Source organism: Gadus chalcogrammus, chromosome 20 (genome assembly GCF_026213295.1).
Source record: "Gadus chalcogrammus isolate NIFS_2021 chromosome 20, NIFS_Gcha_1.0, whole genome shotgun sequence".
In the NCBI taxonomy this organism is placed as follows: domain Eukaryota; kingdom Metazoa; phylum Chordata; class Actinopteri; order Gadiformes; family Gadidae; genus Gadus; species Gadus chalcogrammus.
Window position 1 is genome coordinate 7,514,203 of NC_079431.1, and position 19,296 is coordinate 7,533,498.

Below are 19,296 nucleotides of genomic sequence, written 5' to 3' on the forward strand. Positions count from 1 at the left end.
AGGAGCCGATTTATAGACGTCTTGAGTGTGAATCGCACCGGTTTACAATTCAAGCTCCCGCTAAAAGATCGATTTCTTTTTTTGGTTGGCAAGGAAGACCTCTACGTGAAAACCTGCCACGGTTAAAGGGATCGATAGCAAGCAGTAAAACCGGTTCATAAAAACGCGACGTGTGGGATGTGCTCATTGACGTTCAGAAGAGTAGTCATCACCCTCCACCATGGAGTGCAATGATGTCTCCTCTTCATCCCACAGAGCTAAGTGAGGAGGTGAGGGGACCGGAGACCCTATGGATCCTGGATCTGATTCACCCAGTCCCCCCCTCCCTCCCAGCCCCAACCCTTAGTGGCAGGGAAGCAGCAGAGTCATAACCAGCTCCCCCCCTCCTTCTCTGTCCTTCATCCTGCGACTCCGGCTAAATATTTTATAGCGCTTGTTTTCCGCTCTGACGCTGCTCGACTGATGTATCTTCCTTCTCCGTCTCTCGGCTGAAGGGGGAACTCCTTGGGTCTGTGTCTGTGTGTGTGTGTGTGTGTGTGGGTGGGTGTATGGGGAGGTCTCCGAATAATTCATTCATTATCTGATGAGCATTGTGCTGGAGGGGCATTGTGTACTCTGCACAGGTTTAAACAGCAAAGGGGTGTGCGTAGTACTAGCCACCATACCTACGAATGTTTTATAGTGGTTTATATTAATATACTACTATATTCAATAATATATTGTTATATTATTATAAAATGTTATACGTTTGATTTAAACGACAGAAGCAGAGATCTGAAGTGAAGGGGCCTTGACTGCCTTCATATGAATCCTGGATGAATAAATGCACAAGTCCATGATTCTCTACAATACTTGTGAGACTATGGGACTATGTCCAGTCTCTACCCCTTAACAGACATTTCTCCCGCTCTCACTTACGCTATATCCTTCCTTCATCCTAGTCCCTTCTATATCTTCATATCTCCCCCAACCTTGCTCTCATTATATGCCTTCAAAGATTCACCTTTTTCTACCCCTTTCCTAGTATCTCTCTCTCTCTCTCTCTCTCTCTCTCTCTTTCTCTAAGTCTCCCCCAGTATCTCTCTCTCTCTCTCTCTGATCTCTCTTCACCCCCAGAGTGCCCTGCTTGGCCATGGACAGCGATGTTACGGGATGTTGTTCGGGCAGAACGGCTGCTCTGCTCTGACTGACCATCAGTTGCCATAGCGTCGCTTAATGATGGAATATCTTTTTTCTTATGCTTTTTTCCTTCTTGTTGTTGATATCACATTGGTCTGTGGGGAGGGGGGGGGGGGGGTGCTGATGGCTCAGCTGCATCTGTGATGAGTTGGGAATGCCACATAGCGCTGTCGCCCAAAGAGGGTTACTGACTGCATACCAAACGACCATACGCTCTGTGTGTGTGGTTTGTGTTTGTGTATGCCTGTGTGTTGTGTGTCGTGTGTGTCTGTGTGTGTGTGGGGGGGGGAGGGGGGGGGGTCTGTGTGTTGTGTGTGTGTTTGTGTGTGTGTGAGATAGTGTGAGTGTGTGTGTGTGAGTGTTTGTTTGAGTGTGTGTGTGTGTGTGTGTTGTGGTAACCCGGTGCTCGGTTGAGCCGGAATCCACGTACAAACGACGCGTTTGGGGAAGGTTAAAGCCATTGTGGGCATTTATTCAACAATCAACTTGAAACCATCACCCCAAAGAAGGAGACGCGGTCTCTAGGGCCTCCGTGGGCCTCTAGCTGCTCTCTCGTGCGTCGAGCCCTTCCTTTCTGCTCCCGACCCGTGCTGTGCTGGGCTGGTCCTCCTTTTAAGATGGCCCCTACACTTTCGGCCAGGTGTCCCCCAATCACCCTGATTGGGGAGCCGAATGGGCTGCTCTCCATCGCCGGCTGGTGGGTGGGGGTGGTACACCCCGTCCTCCACGGTACCCCGGGCCTGTCCAGGCCGAGGCTTCCGTGGCGGGATGCCACAGTGTGTATATATATATATATGTGTTTGTCTGTGCGGTTGTGTGTGTATATATATGTTTGTGCGTGTGTGCATGCGTGCGTGTGTGTGTTTGTGTGCATGTGTGTCTGCGTATGTGTGCTATCGAGGGCTAGAGAGCTCGGGACGGAGGGAGGTATCCGTAGGTGGGCTGCAGGGAACACCCCCCCCCCCCCTTCCCCAATCCTTACAGACACAGCCTCGCCCCCCCTCTCTCTATCCTGCAACTGCATGACTTAACTGGCTGAAACCTTAGAACCGTGTTGGTCCGGTGAAAAGCAGCAGCAGTAAAAGGCTTTCTGGAAGGGGAACTAATGCGATAACGCTGCTAATATATCAAATTAGAATTCATTGTCAAAACTGCATGGATGACTCACGACTGTTCCTCCTTCCTAGGGGCTGAAGGAAACGTCTGCACCCGGACTCGGTACACCTCGTCCCTGGCCTGGGGCCCCCGGGGACCGCGTAAAGAAAGGGTGAAAGGGAACAGCGTTTGTTCAGAAGGAACTGGGAGGCTGGCGATGTAACCATATTATGTCTGTCCAGAACACTCACACCCTGGGCACCGGTCGGGGTTAGCAGCCCTGTGGAGCCAGATACGGGATGCAGCATGCACGTACACACACACACACACACACGCACACACACATACACACACACACACACGCACACACGCACATACTCACACACACACACACACACACACACACACACACACACACACACACACACACACACACACACACACACACACACACACACACACACACACACACAAACACACAAACACACACACACATATATATATATGCACGTGCATGCACACAAACACACAGACACAAACACACCCCACATATACGCACAGGGGCATCCACACACACAAACATGCATGCACACACCGACCCCACACATATATGCATGCATGCACATACACACACGCACACACGGTTGCAGTCGCGCACACACACAAACACGCATGAACACCCCCCCACACACACACATACATAGACATACATGTCTGACAAATTGATGCACACACACGTACACACTCACACAGGGTAGACGGTGGCCAGCTATAGGATTGTGTGTGAGGTGCATTCCTCTGGGCTTGGTGTATGAGGTGGTTTTTGCTTGGCTGTGTAAGAGGGAACAGGGAATCCCTCCTCTCGGCTGCTTCTCTCTGCACCCACCCCTCCCCTCCCTCCCACCCCCTCCCTCTCATGTGTTATATAAAGGCAGGTATTCCTCCTGCTCTACCCCCAGCTCAGAGGATCAGGATCCAATCATATTACATATTAGTGTTCAAGGTACCATTTCTGGGGCAACGTGTCACCAGTCATTGCTAACGAAATAGGACCGTCTATCAAAGGGTAAAAGGTAATCCTGAGTCAATTCTTGAGATCTCTTGCATACATTCACAGGGATCATACAGTCTGATTCATCCTCAATAGGGTGGGAACAGATCCGGAGGGAGACCCCCACACACACACACACACACACGCACACACGTCATACTATCTGTATGGACACATGTTATTGCTGGTATAACAGTTTTGTACAACAAAAACAACAGTTTTGTTGTACCAGCCAGAATGAAAGCCGGTGTGGAATGGATTGAGTAGGCTAGGAGGACATTTTCATTCACAATTAGTGAATGACTGCAAACCCTTTCTAATAACTAGTAACACCAGTAAACGTATACCTATGCAACTACACTCGAATTTGCATACATTATCTATAGAATTTCTGCATACATTATAGTATTTTTCCGCCCGGAGCGACAACGTAGATTGTCATTTAACTTCGACGCACATTTGATCCGAGATGTGGGAGAAGTTGAACGCAATAGGATATGATAAAAGCCTCGAACCAGCACTCGCGTTAAATTGGCGCTCCTTGCTGCATTGCACCTTCCCGTAACTTCGAATGGGAAGTCGGCTACCCGGTCCCATGAAAGTGATTCGTTAATTGAGGTCAAATAATTAGCTTTAAAAGATCAATTGAACGCGGACTGAATATTGAAAAAGACACAGACGATCCAGCTTTCGACAGTTCCATAGTGGTTATCGTCGCTATCTCTTGATGTACAACATTATCACGTTACAGTCAAACATATCTCATGGTGGCTATTAATTCAACATATGCTAGTGTAAAAAAAAAAACTGAAACCATGAAATTCACAAAGTGTCCCTACTTGCACTCACACATAGCTGACCTTACCTGGTGACGAGAGACACGGGGTAGATCGCCGTTACACCGTAATAATGCTAAAAACGCAGTGGGGTCCGGACGGTGAGCTCCGCAGGTAGGCGATAGTTGCAGATGTCGTTCCGTCTCGGCGCTGTCTGATCGCTACAACCCATCGAGGGCGTTCCCGAGAGGTGGGGGCGTGGTCAGGGCACAGGGGACCAACAGCTGGACTGTGGCTGGCAAGCGCGTATGTGTGCGAACGGTGCGCGTGAGCGAGCGCGCACTCGAGGGATAAGTGTACGTGTGTGCGTGTGTGTTTGTGTGTGTGTGTGCGTCCGTCCGGTGCGCGTGAGCGAGCGCTCACTCGAGGGATATGTGTGTGTGCGTGTGTGTGTGTGTGTGTGTGTGTGTGTGTGTGTGTGTGTGTGTGTGTGTGTGTGTGTGTGCGCGCGCGCGCGCTAGTGTGTGCTTGTGTGTGTCTGCATGAAAGTGCGCGCATGTATGAAACTGTAACATAGCTTCTTCTTATCAATACGCAATTGACAATGCGGCAGTTGTTTAGTGTGGAGTGCAGGGCAGCAGCGGTATTTTATGGGGTCCCACCGCAGTGATATGAGAGGTTAATTAGCGTCAACACGATCTCTGACTGAACCTTTTATTCTACGAAGGCGTAAGGATGTTGCCTTTGAATGGAAATCTATACCCCGGTGGTGTATTTGTAGACGAGATTTATAACAGCTCTTGCAAGACACACTTCCGTAGGCAATAATTTTGTCTTTACTTCTTCTTCTTTTTTGCCCCAGACAAGAAAGACAATCTCCTAAAGACGACAGGCTGCTTTATGCGGTGAAGAATGGTTAATTGGAGCAGAGGTCGATAGAAAAACAAACTCTGTCTTAACTGTAAATATTTCAGCACACACCTACAGATGAACGAGTATAACGGCAACATGCTGATTCATCACGATTCTGTTAACAATGATTGAGATGTATTTGGGCTGTTGGTGTATGTTCGGTTCATCCATAAGTCTTCACTAAAATAAAGACGCAGAATAAGCGCAGGATCACGGAGAACTGCAATTGTTTTTCCTCTCGGATAAACAGAGCTGGCAAGCTATCAGGAATCCAACAATTCACATTATAATTATTTGGATGTAGTGCCTGGATAGTACCACAAAGTGGCGATAAAGACACCATTTACGGCCTGTAGGACTTACAAATAGTAGTTTGCTACGTTGCTGGACAGACGAAAACACTAATAAAATAAGAATGAATACAATATAAAATCAATCTATCAATCAAAGTATCTATCGCTCTAAGTATATCTATCTGTCTGTCTGTCTGTCTGTCTGTCTGTCTGTCTGTCTGTCTGTCTGTCTGTCTGTCTGTCTGTCTGTAGGTCAGTTCGTTCGTCCCATGGGATATATCACGTGTCACATATGTAGTTTAAAAAATAAATTAAAGCAAAAAACAACGAAGGCTCTAACTTACACAGATCGAACCGCCAAGGCTATCCGAGATATGAGCCAGCGGTTGGGTTCTTTAAGCCATTGAAATATGCTATGTGACCTTTCTTATACAGGTTTGTCTCATGGAGGCCAATAATCTCATCTTCTAAGAGAGGCCTGAATGTGTCATTATTTGTAAAAGGGGAATGGAATAGCGGTTCCGACTTACATCTTCTTCCATTAAACCTTGCTGCCTAGTCTAATACTGGGACACACACACACACACACACACACACACACACACACACACACACACACACACACACACACACACACACACACACACACACACACACACACACACACACACACACACACACACACACACCACGAACATCGATGGGGAGGCTGTTCTATTATTAACTTTGACTTTTCCAAGAGACTCGCAATTCTTGTTTGTTTATAGGTCATTCGTGATCGTGAGCAGGTCCCCTAAATACCTGCTCATCACGTTTGGCTGTTGTGGACTACTGGACATTGTGGTTTGAACCCAAAAACCTTTCATTGCCCATGAAGAACATTACCCCATAGGTCAAGCACATTCTGTTCACTTCCGTTACATCTTCGGCTGGATTGGCGACTGGGCATTCACAATGAGACAGTGCTGGTGCCCGTTTGTTTCCTTGTCTTTTCACGTTCTGTGGTTTAACAAATGTTCAGTTACCTTTTCATTGTGTTTGTTGCTGTCCCAGGAAGCTGCCCGGTCAGGTGGGACGAATAGCACAACAAGCAGTGTCGCTACCGTTGCCATGACAGCGGATGTTGTCATACCTGTGGATGAGCTCTTCCCTTTTTCTATGTGTTGTTGTAATGCCACACAGAGGGGAAATATGGAAACGTCAGCAAACCCAGACAGGTCGGTGTAATAGGCTAATTTAGCAGGTTTGCTATTAGCTGTTGTCATCTTGAACGCTTGATTACCGCAGACAGATGTGATGTGTGGGCCAAGGGAAAGCCAGATCCTGAACTGGATCAAATGATGGTAAAAACACAAGGGTTTTTGTAGATATCCCCATTCTCTTTATGTCTTTGCAACTTGCATAGGCCAACTTCCACGGCTAATGAGCCATGTGGGGACTGCATAACTCAGACTATGTACTATTTTCAAGACAAATAAAGTGATTGGTGATCCGCAGGACATTATTAAGCTTCCCGACATTTTCAAGCTCTCATCTCTACCTCGCTGACCTGATCTCCCCTTTCTCCATCCAGAAGACAGAGGAACAGTAACCTAAATTATACCCTTTATACATTATGAATACAATATCCGTTTTCAATCAGCTCTATTTAACACGTGTTATTGGAATGCACATCATGGAAATTTTTAATGTGATCTACATTTAATATCTATTGTTCCATTTGCATTCTTCCTTCAGTATAATTTCCAGTGATCATGTTTCTCTCCACTGTAATGCAGAGCTGACATACAGAGCTGATCGAATTCCCAGTTGTCTGTTGTCGCAGCAGCTGGATTGTCACAATATGCTGAATTGCCCAAGGTAACCAAAATACCAAACAAACACTATAGGCCTACCTGTAGCACTTACCACCACATTACTCGCCCAGTGAGTAGTTGAAGAGCTACCCCTGGATTTCGTATACATTTGGTTTTGTTTGATGTAACCTTGTAGGTCTTATTTAAACAGAGCTCGAACTTGTTTCGTGCTTTACACAAACCAGTTAGTAGAAGCCTACCATTGGAATCCAGAACGCCACTAGAGGGAAGCATAGAACTGTCATAAAAAGCTGCTACGCTTCAATAAAGGCCACTGACATTTGTTTCATCATAGGAATATAAATTTACTTGATTTGCATCGTAAAATATTTTTTGTACTATTTCTTGAACATTGTGCATATAACCAAGTTATTCTTTCACATTTAGATTGACTTCAATGTTTCTCACATTGAACAAAAAGGTGCATTCACTGTACTGTACAATTGAGAGAAAGGTGCAAAAATTGTAATTCACACATATTGCATGATCAAAATGAATTAAATGTACTTGCCTTAACAACTCCAATTATAATATTACCACACTTCTGTGTGTATTCAGTGTTAATATCCTATCCAAACAAAATTAGCATTTGATTAATATTTCTGTGAAAAAACATGCAGACACTTTGACACACAGACATGCAGACAGAGAGGCAGACTAACAGAACACGGAAGAAACCACCAGAAACACACAACAAAACATTTTACATCGACAGTTGCTGGCTGATAAGGCTCTTCGAAGGAAACCGAAATCACCCTTTCAATAAGCCATCTCATGGTTGCACATGGTGATGTGCATGCCGCCGCTACAGTGTGCACTCGATCAGGAAACCTACGTACGATTAGGGCTTGAGCCCTTGACAGCTGACAGCTTATTGTTAGCATCGTTAGCCACAACACAACATCACAAAAGCAGCCATTGATAAAGCTTTTCTCAAAGGAGTAAAAAAAACCTGCATAAAGCCATGAAATTTTACAAAAAAACGCACCTATGTAAAGAGTGTTTCCTGGAGGATTAAGCGGTAGAAAGGTGAGTCTTTAAGGCTCTTTGCATGCACGGCCAATGCCAACATGTTAAAGTCTGCTAGATACAATCATTCCAATACTATGGCCCCTTGTGATTAGAGATATAGCTTACTATAGAGATATAGCAGCATATATAGATATAGATACAGCCATGTGTGCTCAACATGTTGTCAGTCCAGTGAGAGCTGTAATAGTGGACGAGGAAATGGTGTTTGTGTGTTCGTAGCTGCACAGAACTCTAGCAAGGTGAATGCCTGGGTGGAATGGTTAAAGCCATAATGTATTGGAGTGTAGTTCGTCCTTAAATGTGAAGTTACCAGGAAACATGGTTGTGTTTGCAGCCACTTTCTGGTTTTACGTTAAGGACAAATGATTGATCAACTGCAGTGTTGAAAAATGCCACATTAAAGTGTGGCCCACATCAAAGACGACAAGGATAATGGCCATAATAAGAAGTGTAAACTAAACGTGTAAGACTGACTGAAGGATCCCTATGGCACTTCAAGGGTTAAGAAAGTAATCCAAACTTCCATGGGTTCCCCTGTGCAATTGGATTCCTCTGAATGGCACATAACACATAAGTCAACTCCTCAAGGTTTCTGCGATCCTTGATGAGTTGCAATGGCAACGGTGTAGCCGATGGCACCGTATGTCTCAGCTCCTACACCGGGAGCCAATTCATTAGGAACGTCATACGTGGAGTCATCAAGCAGGTCGAAAGTCGTGTCGTTGGGTGTCCCGTACCCAGAATGATCAGACGTCTCTCTGCTTGCGTCAGGGCTTTTTAGTCCCTTCTCAGGGCTTTCTACCAGCCTGTTCTCGGGCGACCGAGCCTTGCAGGACAGGCAGAGGAGCATGGAGCAGTCCCAAAGACCCTGGGTCATGCTTGAGGAAAACAACCGCCGGCAGGGGTGACAGAAGCGATAGAAGACCAGCATGAAGAAGATGCCGATGGCGTAGGCGACCAGCAGCTGCAGCAGCAGCAGTGGTGCGCAGACGTAGGTGTAGAAGTCGGTCTTGTACAGGTACCAGAGCGACAGCAGCAAGGCGTTCTCCAGGAAGCGCAGCGTGTAGAACACGGCCATGCGGTACCAGTTGTGCGACTTGTTGATGAGGTCGGGGTCGCTGAGCTTCAGCTGCACCGCCGACCAGCAGAACATGTTGATGCCCGCGTAGAGGAAGGTGAGCAGGCAGAGCACGACGGTGGTCCCCAGCCGGCTCAGGGTCTTCTCGATGTTCTCGGGGAACGGCGAGTGACTCAGCCAGAACAGGACCCAGGGGTAGAAGAAGAAGGCGAGGAAGTTGAGGGACACCACGGGCAGCACCCAGAGCTTGAGCACGGAGCTGAAGAGGACCAGCACCACGACGCGCGTGGCGATCTCAAAGCCGCGCCACATGAAGACGCTGAAGTACGCCATGGGGCTGATGTCCACTTCGTACTCCTCGTATTTGATTTTGATGGCCAGGATGTTGCAGCGAAGGGCTCCGTAGACGATGGACAGCAGGGAGATGACCATCAGAGTGCCTGAGAGGGAGAGAGAGAAGGGTGGGAGCGATGTGTGACATGTATACGAGGACACAGACAACCAAGGTCTGGAAGCCGGGGCTTAAATCGATCAAAGTTAGGAAGCACACACAAGCGCGAAATAAAATGTCCCACAGAGCAGAGTGAACATTGAAAATAGATTTTATATATATACATACATATGCATATATACATACATACATACATACATACATACATACATACATACATACATACATACATACATACATACATACATACATACATACATACATACATACATACATACATACATACATACATATATTCCATTATTTTATTCACCCCCCCCCCCCGCACCCTATTATAAGAGCAGATGTCCAAGTTTGACTCAGTCTAGACCTTAAAGGAGTAAAATGGATCTGGGATATGTTTGGTATGATTACGAGTTGGAATGTTCGTTTGGGAGCAAAAAAGTGCAGATAGACGCATTCTTAAATTGGCAGTTTTTTTGCCGATTCTACGCTATATACTTGGAACGATAGGGGCATGTCTCATGGTGAAATCTAAATTCCCACTCCCAAACGAACATTCCAACTCGTTATCATACTAAACATTTTTCTCCATTACGTAAAACCAGTTGGACTCCCTCAGATAAATAAGAACTGGATAGCTAAAATACCCAAACCGCCTACAACATGCTGAGGAAAAATGACCAGATTCAAAAAGAAATCCGGCAGATCATTAATTCGTCAGTTACATCATAGTATTTAGACTCATGAAAGCACCAGCAGCTTTTTTTCCCCAATATTGCACTTCATGCGCCCACGCCTCTGTGGGACAGACTGGGAGTGAGAGAGCTGTGATGGCTGCCATCCCTGTGGACGGAAACAAGACGATAACTGAGACTTTGCGATAATACACACGCGCTCCATTTCCAACGCTGTCTCTGTCTCTGTCTGACACAAACACACAAAGTGTGAAACACATTATCATCGAGGCTGCAACAGACTTGAAATTCCAGCTTCTCCAAAGATAGATTACAAACTTAAGTGTGTCGATTGGCAGGGCAAGATAATGGTTGTTGGAGGTCGAGGTGGTGGTGGGGCGAAGGCCAGTGGAAGACATACTTTCTTGGCAGCCTGTAGGCATCCATTAAACTGTACCTGCACACACACTTTGAGTGGAACTGCAGATGAGAGCTTTAATTGTGTACGATTCACAATATGCAAGCTGGCCCCGAAGTTCAAGAAAAGCATGAGGAGGGCTACAACTGCTTCACTGTTTAATACTTTTAAGGTCTTGTCACTGCAGATTCAGGTTCTGAACTGCCTGTAGGCATCACTGTATTAACGCACGCACAAAAACCTATTCAAACATAATTACGTGGGCAAATAGAGAGGCAACATCCAAACATAGAGGGATCAGTCTCATTACACGACTATCATTGTCAACAACTTAACTGAAGAAGGCAAAATAACAATGGAAGCAGAAAGGCAGGAGATGAAAGTAGATAGAGCGAGGTTGAACCGGGAAGCGCAGACAATGGAAGGTGGAATAAACATTAGGGCGAACATTAAGACATCCACAGAGAGCCCGGCTCACCTCTCCCCACGGACATTCCTCGCTGCAGGACGCAGATGTAGAGCTGCAACGTGAGCTGAGGGGCGGAGCCCAGGAAGGCCTGGATGACGGAGGTGCGGGCGAAGGCTGCCCTGTGGGTGAAGAGTTTGCCCTCCGCCTGACCAACATGGCGCTCCACCTCCTCCGCCGGCCCCCCACGGGGGATCTGCTTCTTCTTGGTGATGCTGACGTAGGGCTCCTCCACGACGCCCACGCTGCCATAGATGCAGAAGGCCTCCAAACACCTGCGAGCACAGAGGCACCATGGGAGATGGAGTTTAGCTGGGCACACAATGAGCAGCATTGTTTTTCTCCTTTTGTTGCGGTAATCAATGAGGCTGCTGAACCATACAATGAGACTTTTCAGAGACACACGCACACAGACACACACACACACACACAGATATTTCCCCAACGAATGCTCATAGTCTAAACAGGGCATTCTATGTCTGAAAGCCACAATGGATTAAGAAGTCATGGCAACCAACCAAACTAGCAGCAATAACTTAAAAATACATTACCAAAGGCTATATAGATGAACCAGAATCTAACACAATTACAAATAGCTTTTTTATTAAAAGGCTCCTTTTCACCTCTGGAGAACGATAGCTAAAAGGTTTTCCGTGCGCGAACGCAGAATGGAAAGCACTAAAGTGACTTATGCGGGCGGAAAGCCAAGATCTGAGGAATTGTTGTCAGGGGATGGTGGAGGTTCTGATCAATAGCCCCAATAAAACACAGCAAGGGAGGGATCTTAGAAACAGGGAAAGGGTGCGAGACAGACTGTTTAGCAGTGTGAACTACATAGAGCAGTATTGTGACAGTAGTTCTGGCTTTACTGAGCGAGACTGCAAATTAGATCTCCAAACACGGATGCAACACTTACTCTTGTTTGTCAAGATAGGATCAACCAGCTGGTTTATTATAATAACCAAAAAGCCTCCAAACCAAGGCGAGTTCCATCTATGTATATGTGAGTGAGTGAGTGAGTGAGTGAGTGAGTGAGTGAGTGAGTGAGTGAGTGAGTGAGTGAGTGAGTGAGTGAGTGAGTGAGTGAGTGAGTGAGTGAGTGAGTGAGTGAGTGAGTGAGTAAGAGTATGAGTGAGTGAGTGAGTGAGTGCGAGTGGCTTTGAATACAGTGTAGACAGCAGAACCCATGTTGGAGTAGTCCCGAGCGTGACCCACTAAGGACACCTTACATTAGCATCAAAATGTTTGAAATACACTGATGGCCCAGGCCCAAGGGTGGACATCGCAGTGGGGAAGTTCAAAGGGCCATCACTTGTGTACTCTGTAAACAGGAAGCCTGACTTGCCAAGAGACGGACGTTCCCCTACACAGTTGTGTTTTGAAAGATAAGGAACTGCAAGCGACACATGTGCTATTCTTAGATTGGGGGGAGCCAACAGGGAGACGATCCACCACACTAATCGTTACATTGCACGCATGAGGGGATGGAGATGGGGTCGGCCCAGCCAGGTCCCCATAACAACACAGAGAGGGCCAATGTCAACAAGAACCCCTAAAGAATATCTTACTTGAATAAATAAAATATATAAGTGGTGATGGTCATACGATCATTAGCTGCATGCACTTGAGTCATGTACTTTTGATGGCTGGATGCCTTGTTGTTTTTTATCAGTTGCTGGGTAGATGTTTACCTTCCGAGGCTGATTCTCATGAATAAATATGCTTATGAAAAGCATGTTTCACAGTTCGGCACTATGACTTCCACATTAAATATGTACAGTCCATTAATGTACAATATATGTATACACAAATTACATGAAGGCCTACTGTACACGGACAGTGAGAACCTCTCTATGTTCGCTTAGACTCAGATTCCGATGGAGCATATGGTCAAGCAAGTTCTGTGCTTATTTAGGGAAGGATCAGGTCTAGTATAGAATGGGTTTACTGTCCTGAGCTCGACAAATAGTCCGAGGTTTAGCCGTCGGCTTACACCCACTGGTTCGTTTTATCGTACACTTGGCTTGATGGCTGGGACCATGCGAACCATGTATGTAAGCCATAGAGCAGTGATGAAGAAATGAAGAGATAATCAAGGAAGGCGCTCAGATCAGTTGTGAGTTGTGATTAACACCGCAGGCAACTCCGTCTGTCGACATACTGGGGCTAAAATGAATCAATGAGATCGACTTACAAGTGGCGTTTATTTTAAGAGTAGGTTTTAATGTATTCATGAATTGGACCTAGCAATCTAATTGTAAGGGTTGTGGTTGAGCGAGGCTGACGGGTTGGGTTGTAATTATGAACTGCCATTCATACTTCGACGAGCAGAGTAAATTGATAAGACTATTATAGTATTATTAAAAGGAAAGGCACGGCTAAACAATATCCCAGTGAAACGGTACCAACGGTTGCGCAATGCATTCACAAAAGCAAACACCAAAGGAATGTCTCTGGATAACATGTTTTCGATTAAATCGACTATTTACTCGAAGGCGTAGACAGTTAGGCATAGACAGTCAGTGGTAGCCTACTGCAGCACTTATGATTTATGTGCACAAAGACGATATGGACAAGAGTGGAATATATGACAGAGTAGCCTACTAACCTAACGATGGGTCCAAGCTGAAGAAGGTGTAGGAACAGCACAAGTGGTCGGTCCCTGTTAAGGTCCCGATGGATGAACGTGAGGGTCAGTTGTACGAGCACAGACGCGAGAAGCGTAAACAGGAGAGTGAGTCCTTGCCAGATTTGATCACCGGCTGAGCGATATGTGGAGCTGAGGTAGAGAGCTGCCGTGGTCTCGGCCGTGAAGAGAGACACAGAGACAAATATGGAACTGGGGAAACGCATTCTCACTCACTCCGCCATCGGGGAAATCAGTGCGCTGCTTTTCTCGACACAAGGAGATCCATAACACCAAGCATTCGGCAGAAGATACGATGGTGTTGTGCTGTCCTCACGCCGCAGCACACAACAGGATGTTTTCTCAGCCCTGCCGTTTCACGGATGGCCTATGGGGGGCGCAGTGCGCCTATGGGGTAACAATGCTCCCATTGCGCACGTGTGAATGTATGTGTACACACACCCACGCACACACACCCGAGCGCACGCACACTATTTATTTCATAATGAAATGCAACTGATTGAAGCAAATACATTCACAACATCGAATTTATTCATCTTAATTATGCAAGATGCAGCTAAAAAAACAACAACACAGCACATGTTTAGGATATAAATAGGCTATGCTCTTTCTGACAATGCACACAGCAGGCCCGAATAGCATTGGGGAACTGTTTATTAAAGCAGATTCGCTATTATAACTTTCCAAACGCCAACTAAAAAAGAAAAACATATCCCGGCTAGAAATTAAATATGTTATGCATAATTTTCTTCTGTAGCAGAGGGCCTGAGCAGTTTCAGACCCTCCCCAGGGGGCTACTAGGGAAAGGGGGGCACAGTTGCACCCCCTCTGTTAGGCAGTTTGACCTTACATCAGAGGTGGGAAATATTTACACAAATATTTTCCAAGCAGATATATACCTAAGGGTCACTGCTTTCTCGTGACCGGTTCATGCCAGGCAAAAGGTTAACAACAAAGAGGAACTAGATAATAGGGTTCATACTTACTCCGCCTGGAGTAAGTATGTTTCTCTTGACTCTGTGTTACTAATTATTATACTTAGTAATAATAATACTTCATAATGATAATGACCTGTATTATATTACAGGCCATCTGAAATTATGGACTATATTCTTATTCTGTGGATTTATTTAATTCATAGATTATGGTATGATTGTGTTTGTATGAAATTATATGTTTTTAACTATATACACTATGTATTTATAACGTTCCTAAATATTTAATGCATTCTATTACGAGAAGTAAAAACACAAATGGGTGGAGTCTGTTAACTGAATGTCACATGACTTGGGCCATTTACACAAAGATGCTGAAAAGCGGGAATTCTGATTGGTCGGGCTGCAGGAGATCCACCAGGAAACAGACGGTACCCGATAACCCCTCAAACAGGCTGTAACTACGGGTTACCGAGCACGAGCCTGCCTTAAACTCCTTCGAGAACAGGAATTCAGCAAACCTTGAAGGAGAAAACGCAGTTTTAGAGACACATGTGATATTAACTATATAGTGTTAAAGGTGCTGTATAGTTCAGTTTTAACATCAACATTTGAGTGTAATTTTCTAGAAATATATATAAAAAAAAAAAGTAAGTGAACTTTCTTAAATCTTAGAATCAGTGGAAAACATGTGATTTCAGTGGAGAGCATTGTGCAACTTCACTGAATCCCGTGTGCCTTGCCTCTGAGCGCGGTAGATGTATTTGGAGTTCCCAGTGAGCCGGTAGAGCATGAGGAAGACGTAGGCGCTGCCGGCCACTCCGTGACAGATCCCTGGTCCCTTCTTCAGCAGGCCCTTCTGCCACACCAGCTCCCCGCTGCGGATGCACGTGTCCAGGTACTGGGGCTTGTTGTTGACCAGATAGGCTTTAGCAAACAGGTACGCCACGCCTGGGCCGAGAGGTCATCCGTTACGGACTTCCCCCCACACACACACACACACACTATGGAAATTGCTTTATGTGTTTTGCACAATGTAAAATTTATTATAATAATTTATAGTGCCTTTGAATAATCTCAATTCCCTTACAAAGCTCAATGAATAATGCATGCCCACACGTGGCATACATGTGTGCTACCCGTGTGTAGCATGTCGTGTGTACTAGCAGGCCATGTGTGTGTGTGTGTGTGTGTGTGTGTGTGTGTGTGTGTGTGTGTGTGTGTGTGTGTGTGTGTGTGTGTGTGTGTGTGTGTGTGTGTGTGTGTGTGTGTGTGTGTGTGTGTGTTACCCGGGGCGCCGTGGCACCAGTGCACCAGTTGGTTCTCCCTCTGGATGATGGCTCCCAGCTCGGCGGGCCAGTTGCAGTTCTGCTCCTGGGTCATGAGGAAGTCCACGCTCTGCCACACCAGGTCCCTCTCAGGCCGGCTGAGCACCTCGTGGTGGCTCAGAAGCATCTGGAGCACAGCGGAGAGGCCGTGCGCTGCACCTATTGGGAGACACCACCCGGGGCGGGCTGGGAGTTGAGGTTTCCTCGTTCCCACACGTGCTCGTCTCATGAACCTGGTCCCCCTGGTCTTAACTGGGGGGCTTCAAATGGGCAGTATGAGTGAGATAGAGCTCTGTTACATGCTTTAGATATTGTTTCGTCCGAATCTTTGTTACAAATATCAGTACTCAATCTCCTTGTCTTTTTTATTTATTATTGTTGCCCTGTCCTGATTCCTCTTGCTCCAGGGACTGTTTACGCGCGTACGCAGCTCATAGGGAGTAAGAGAATGTAAAATGTCTTGCCACCTGGAAGATGCTACGATTCATCCAGAAGGACAAGATGCCAGAAGGACAAGAGACGGAATCCATGAACGTTCAACCGGTTATTCTGTGGAACATTAGCTTGCTATATACCTGCTGTATTCGGTTGTATCTATTCACACCATTGTTTGGCATAATCTCCAAAGAAATGAATTGAGCCTGCTGTCGAGTTAATAAAGAGCTACATAACCCACCTCCACTCGAAGAGGAAAGATAAGAAAGGGATTAAAAACTGACATACAAACTGCAAACAGAAGAATGTACTGTAAGGAGTAAAAATAAATGATTGTGTTGAAATTTCCATGCAAGAAACCTTTGCTAATCATTGTTCTTTCTTTACAGGCAGGTATCGAATTTTGTAATAAAAAATATTAGTAATTAAAGTCATATATACATCAACATCACTGCCTATTCATTTTAAGTATTGTATATTTGTTGTCACTTCCTCTATGTTGTCATTTAAACTGTTGCTGCATCCATGCACAGGTTAGTTTGGGAATTTGGTGCTATGCTTACAATAGACCTTATGTTGGTGCGATCGTTACAGAGCTCCAATTCTGATGACTGTGTCCACACCTGATGCTATCAAGGAAAATTGAAGTTAGATTCAAACCACAAAATGGACCGTTCCCATAGCCACATATCTCCTCTTAAAAATGTCATGTGTATGTCAATTTATGTGTAGCCAAATTCTCATTCAGATAGAAGGCCTATACAAAAAAACACGAAAACAGTTCATAAAATGCTTATAAAGACTAAGCTAATAATGGTATAATTTGAAGCCAGCATGTATCTTAAAAGCAGCTGACTTACCTAGGTATTCTGTTCCATAATATGAGTACATTAGCGGAAAGGGTTTTCTCTTTTTCTTTGCATATTGTTTTCCAGAATCAATGATGGCGTGGCATATAGCTTTAATTTGTTCCTTTCTAAGAATCTGGAGAAGAGAAGAATTTAGAGAAATCATTAGCATCAATGGACCTTGGAAACTCAAAATAAAGCAAAAAAAAATGAAAATGTGTTGATTTGAGAGCTGACCTCGAAGCCAAGCTTCTGTTTGAGAACGAGGGCAGCACACAGGTAACCCGTCCGGCCTGCGAACAGTTCATCTGAGCCACACTCAAGGAAATTAATGGGCGCGTAAACCTCCCACAGGTTACAAAATTTGGCCAGGGGTTTAACAAACTCAGCCAGCCCCATGGCTTTATAGATCATCGCTGCCACCGCGTAAATCCCAGCCCCGCCGAGAAGAAAGGCGGCCCGCGTGTTTACGTCTCGGTCGGCGTCCACGTGTCTGACGGAGGCGTCGATGATTCGCTTCGCTGTCTCGAGATACGCATCTCTCTGCTCGGAAAACAACGCGCATTCCGCGACATGGAATAACATGTACGCCACACCCGCAGGACCGTCGTACAGCCCGCCGTCGTAGTCGCCAGGGTCGAGAGGAACCTGTTTCAGGATGATATCCACAGTGGCAGTGACCGTGGACACGATGGCCGCGGTGCCTCGGCTTGAGTGCAGCGCACCTTTGTAGTCGGAGAAGGGGTTGAGAAAACATAGGTTGTTTTCCATCACCGTCGATCACACCACGATGGCTCCCCCGCAAATGTTGCAATATTCGCTCTAGTGGAAAGATAAACTTAGGTTCCTTCCTTATCCAATCCCGTCGCTCCTGATTGGGGGTTTCGATGGCACTTAAAGGGCCCCCAGAAATAAATTGCATTACCTCCGCATGAATTGCCTTTGATCCATTAATCCATGATTGTAATAGATGTTGCTGAATAGTTCAACATTGACATTTAAAGAATAAATCAGAATAAAAAGCATATTGGCCCATATGTCGAGTAGAGTCATAGCCTATGAACCCAATTCCCTTATTATGCTACCTGCTGCAAAAGCCTACCTCATAAAGTTATATTATGATATTATATTACTTACTGTTATATTAATCTAAATCTATTTTAGTTCCACCATCTGTACAAATACACATTTTATTGAAACAGTGTCGCCAGCCAGTAGATGGTGTCAGACGGTCTCCAGTAGCTCTCCTTGGTGCTGAATCCAGGGGCGGAGCAGCGAAACGCACCAACCACTTTCCCTCCTTAGTTATCCCTCAGAAATAATACTTTATTGAGATGACAGATAATTCAAAACCTTTGAACTGGCAATGAAGCACCTCTCATCTTGAATCCCTTTGTCAGGGTTGGTGATGGTAGGGTTCAATGTTGCGCTGAAGTTAACTCCTTAGCTATGCCCCTTACTTATTAATGGTCTTATTATAGCTATAGTGCTGCATTTTGTGCACTTGAAGCAAAGAAACCGAAGTATCCATATCATTTATTAGTGTTTCAACGTTGCTTGTTATTGTTTGAGGAAATTAAAAAAATCATGGATAATTATTCACTAAAGTTCCGTTCCTATTTTACTGTCCCACAAAGGTAACTGATTAGAGTACAAGGGTTAGAGTACAGTGATAGGTATACTAAAAGGTTAAGTGTGAGTTATAAAGTTTAAGGTTAGGGATTCCGATTGGATTTGAGTGGTTCTTTTAAGGTTCTGAAGATTGGTATAAGGGTTAGAGTTTCCTATTATAGTCACACTATAGGGTTTGGTTTTTGGT

The 19,296-nt window shown here is 45.4% G+C and overlaps 3 protein-coding genes across 4 annotated transcripts in view; all 3 read right to left on the minus strand.

Moving 5' to 3' along the window:
• Positions 1-4,297, minus strand: part of sytl5 (synaptotagmin-like 5) — a 28,355-nt gene extending 24,058 nt beyond the window's left edge. The window contains exon 1 of the mRNA XM_056580370.1: positions 4,191-4,297. The gene's annotated coding sequence lies outside the window, so the exon portion shown is untranslated. The remainder of the gene's footprint in view (positions 1-4,190) is intronic.
• Positions 4,298-6,367: 2,070 nt separating this feature from the next.
• On the minus strand, positions 6,368-14,323 carry xk (X-linked Kx blood group (McLeod syndrome)). Of its 2 annotated transcripts, none has more exons than XM_056580118.1 (3): positions 14,148-14,317; positions 11,297-11,559; positions 6,368-9,712 (listed from the first exon to the last, which is right to left on the minus strand). In XM_056580118.1, exons 1-3 carry the CDS (start codon positions 14,153-14,155, stop codon positions 8,778-8,780), a joined length of 1,206 nt encoding a protein of 401 aa, XP_056436093.1. In that variant the 5' UTR covers positions 14,156-14,317; the 3' UTR covers positions 6,368-8,777. The 2 variants fall into 2 exon arrangements, with proteins under 2 accessions (XP_056436093.1, XP_056436092.1); XM_056580117.1 differs by having other exon boundaries at positions 6,370-9,712; positions 13,893-14,323.
• Positions 14,324-14,398: 75 nt separating this feature from the next.
• On the minus strand, positions 14,399-18,250 carry LOC130373539 (lanC-like protein 3). Its single transcript, XM_056580119.1, has 5 exons — positions 17,715-18,250; positions 17,490-17,613; positions 16,156-16,353; positions 15,610-15,817; positions 14,399-15,387 (listed from the first exon to the last, which is right to left on the minus strand). The coding sequence occupies exons 1-5, from the start codon at positions 18,246-18,248 to the stop codon at positions 15,228-15,230; spliced, it is 1,224 nt and encodes a 407-aa protein (XP_056436094.1). The 5' UTR covers positions 18,249-18,250; the 3' UTR covers positions 14,399-15,227.
• Between the last annotated feature and the right edge of the window lie 1,046 nt (positions 18,251-19,296).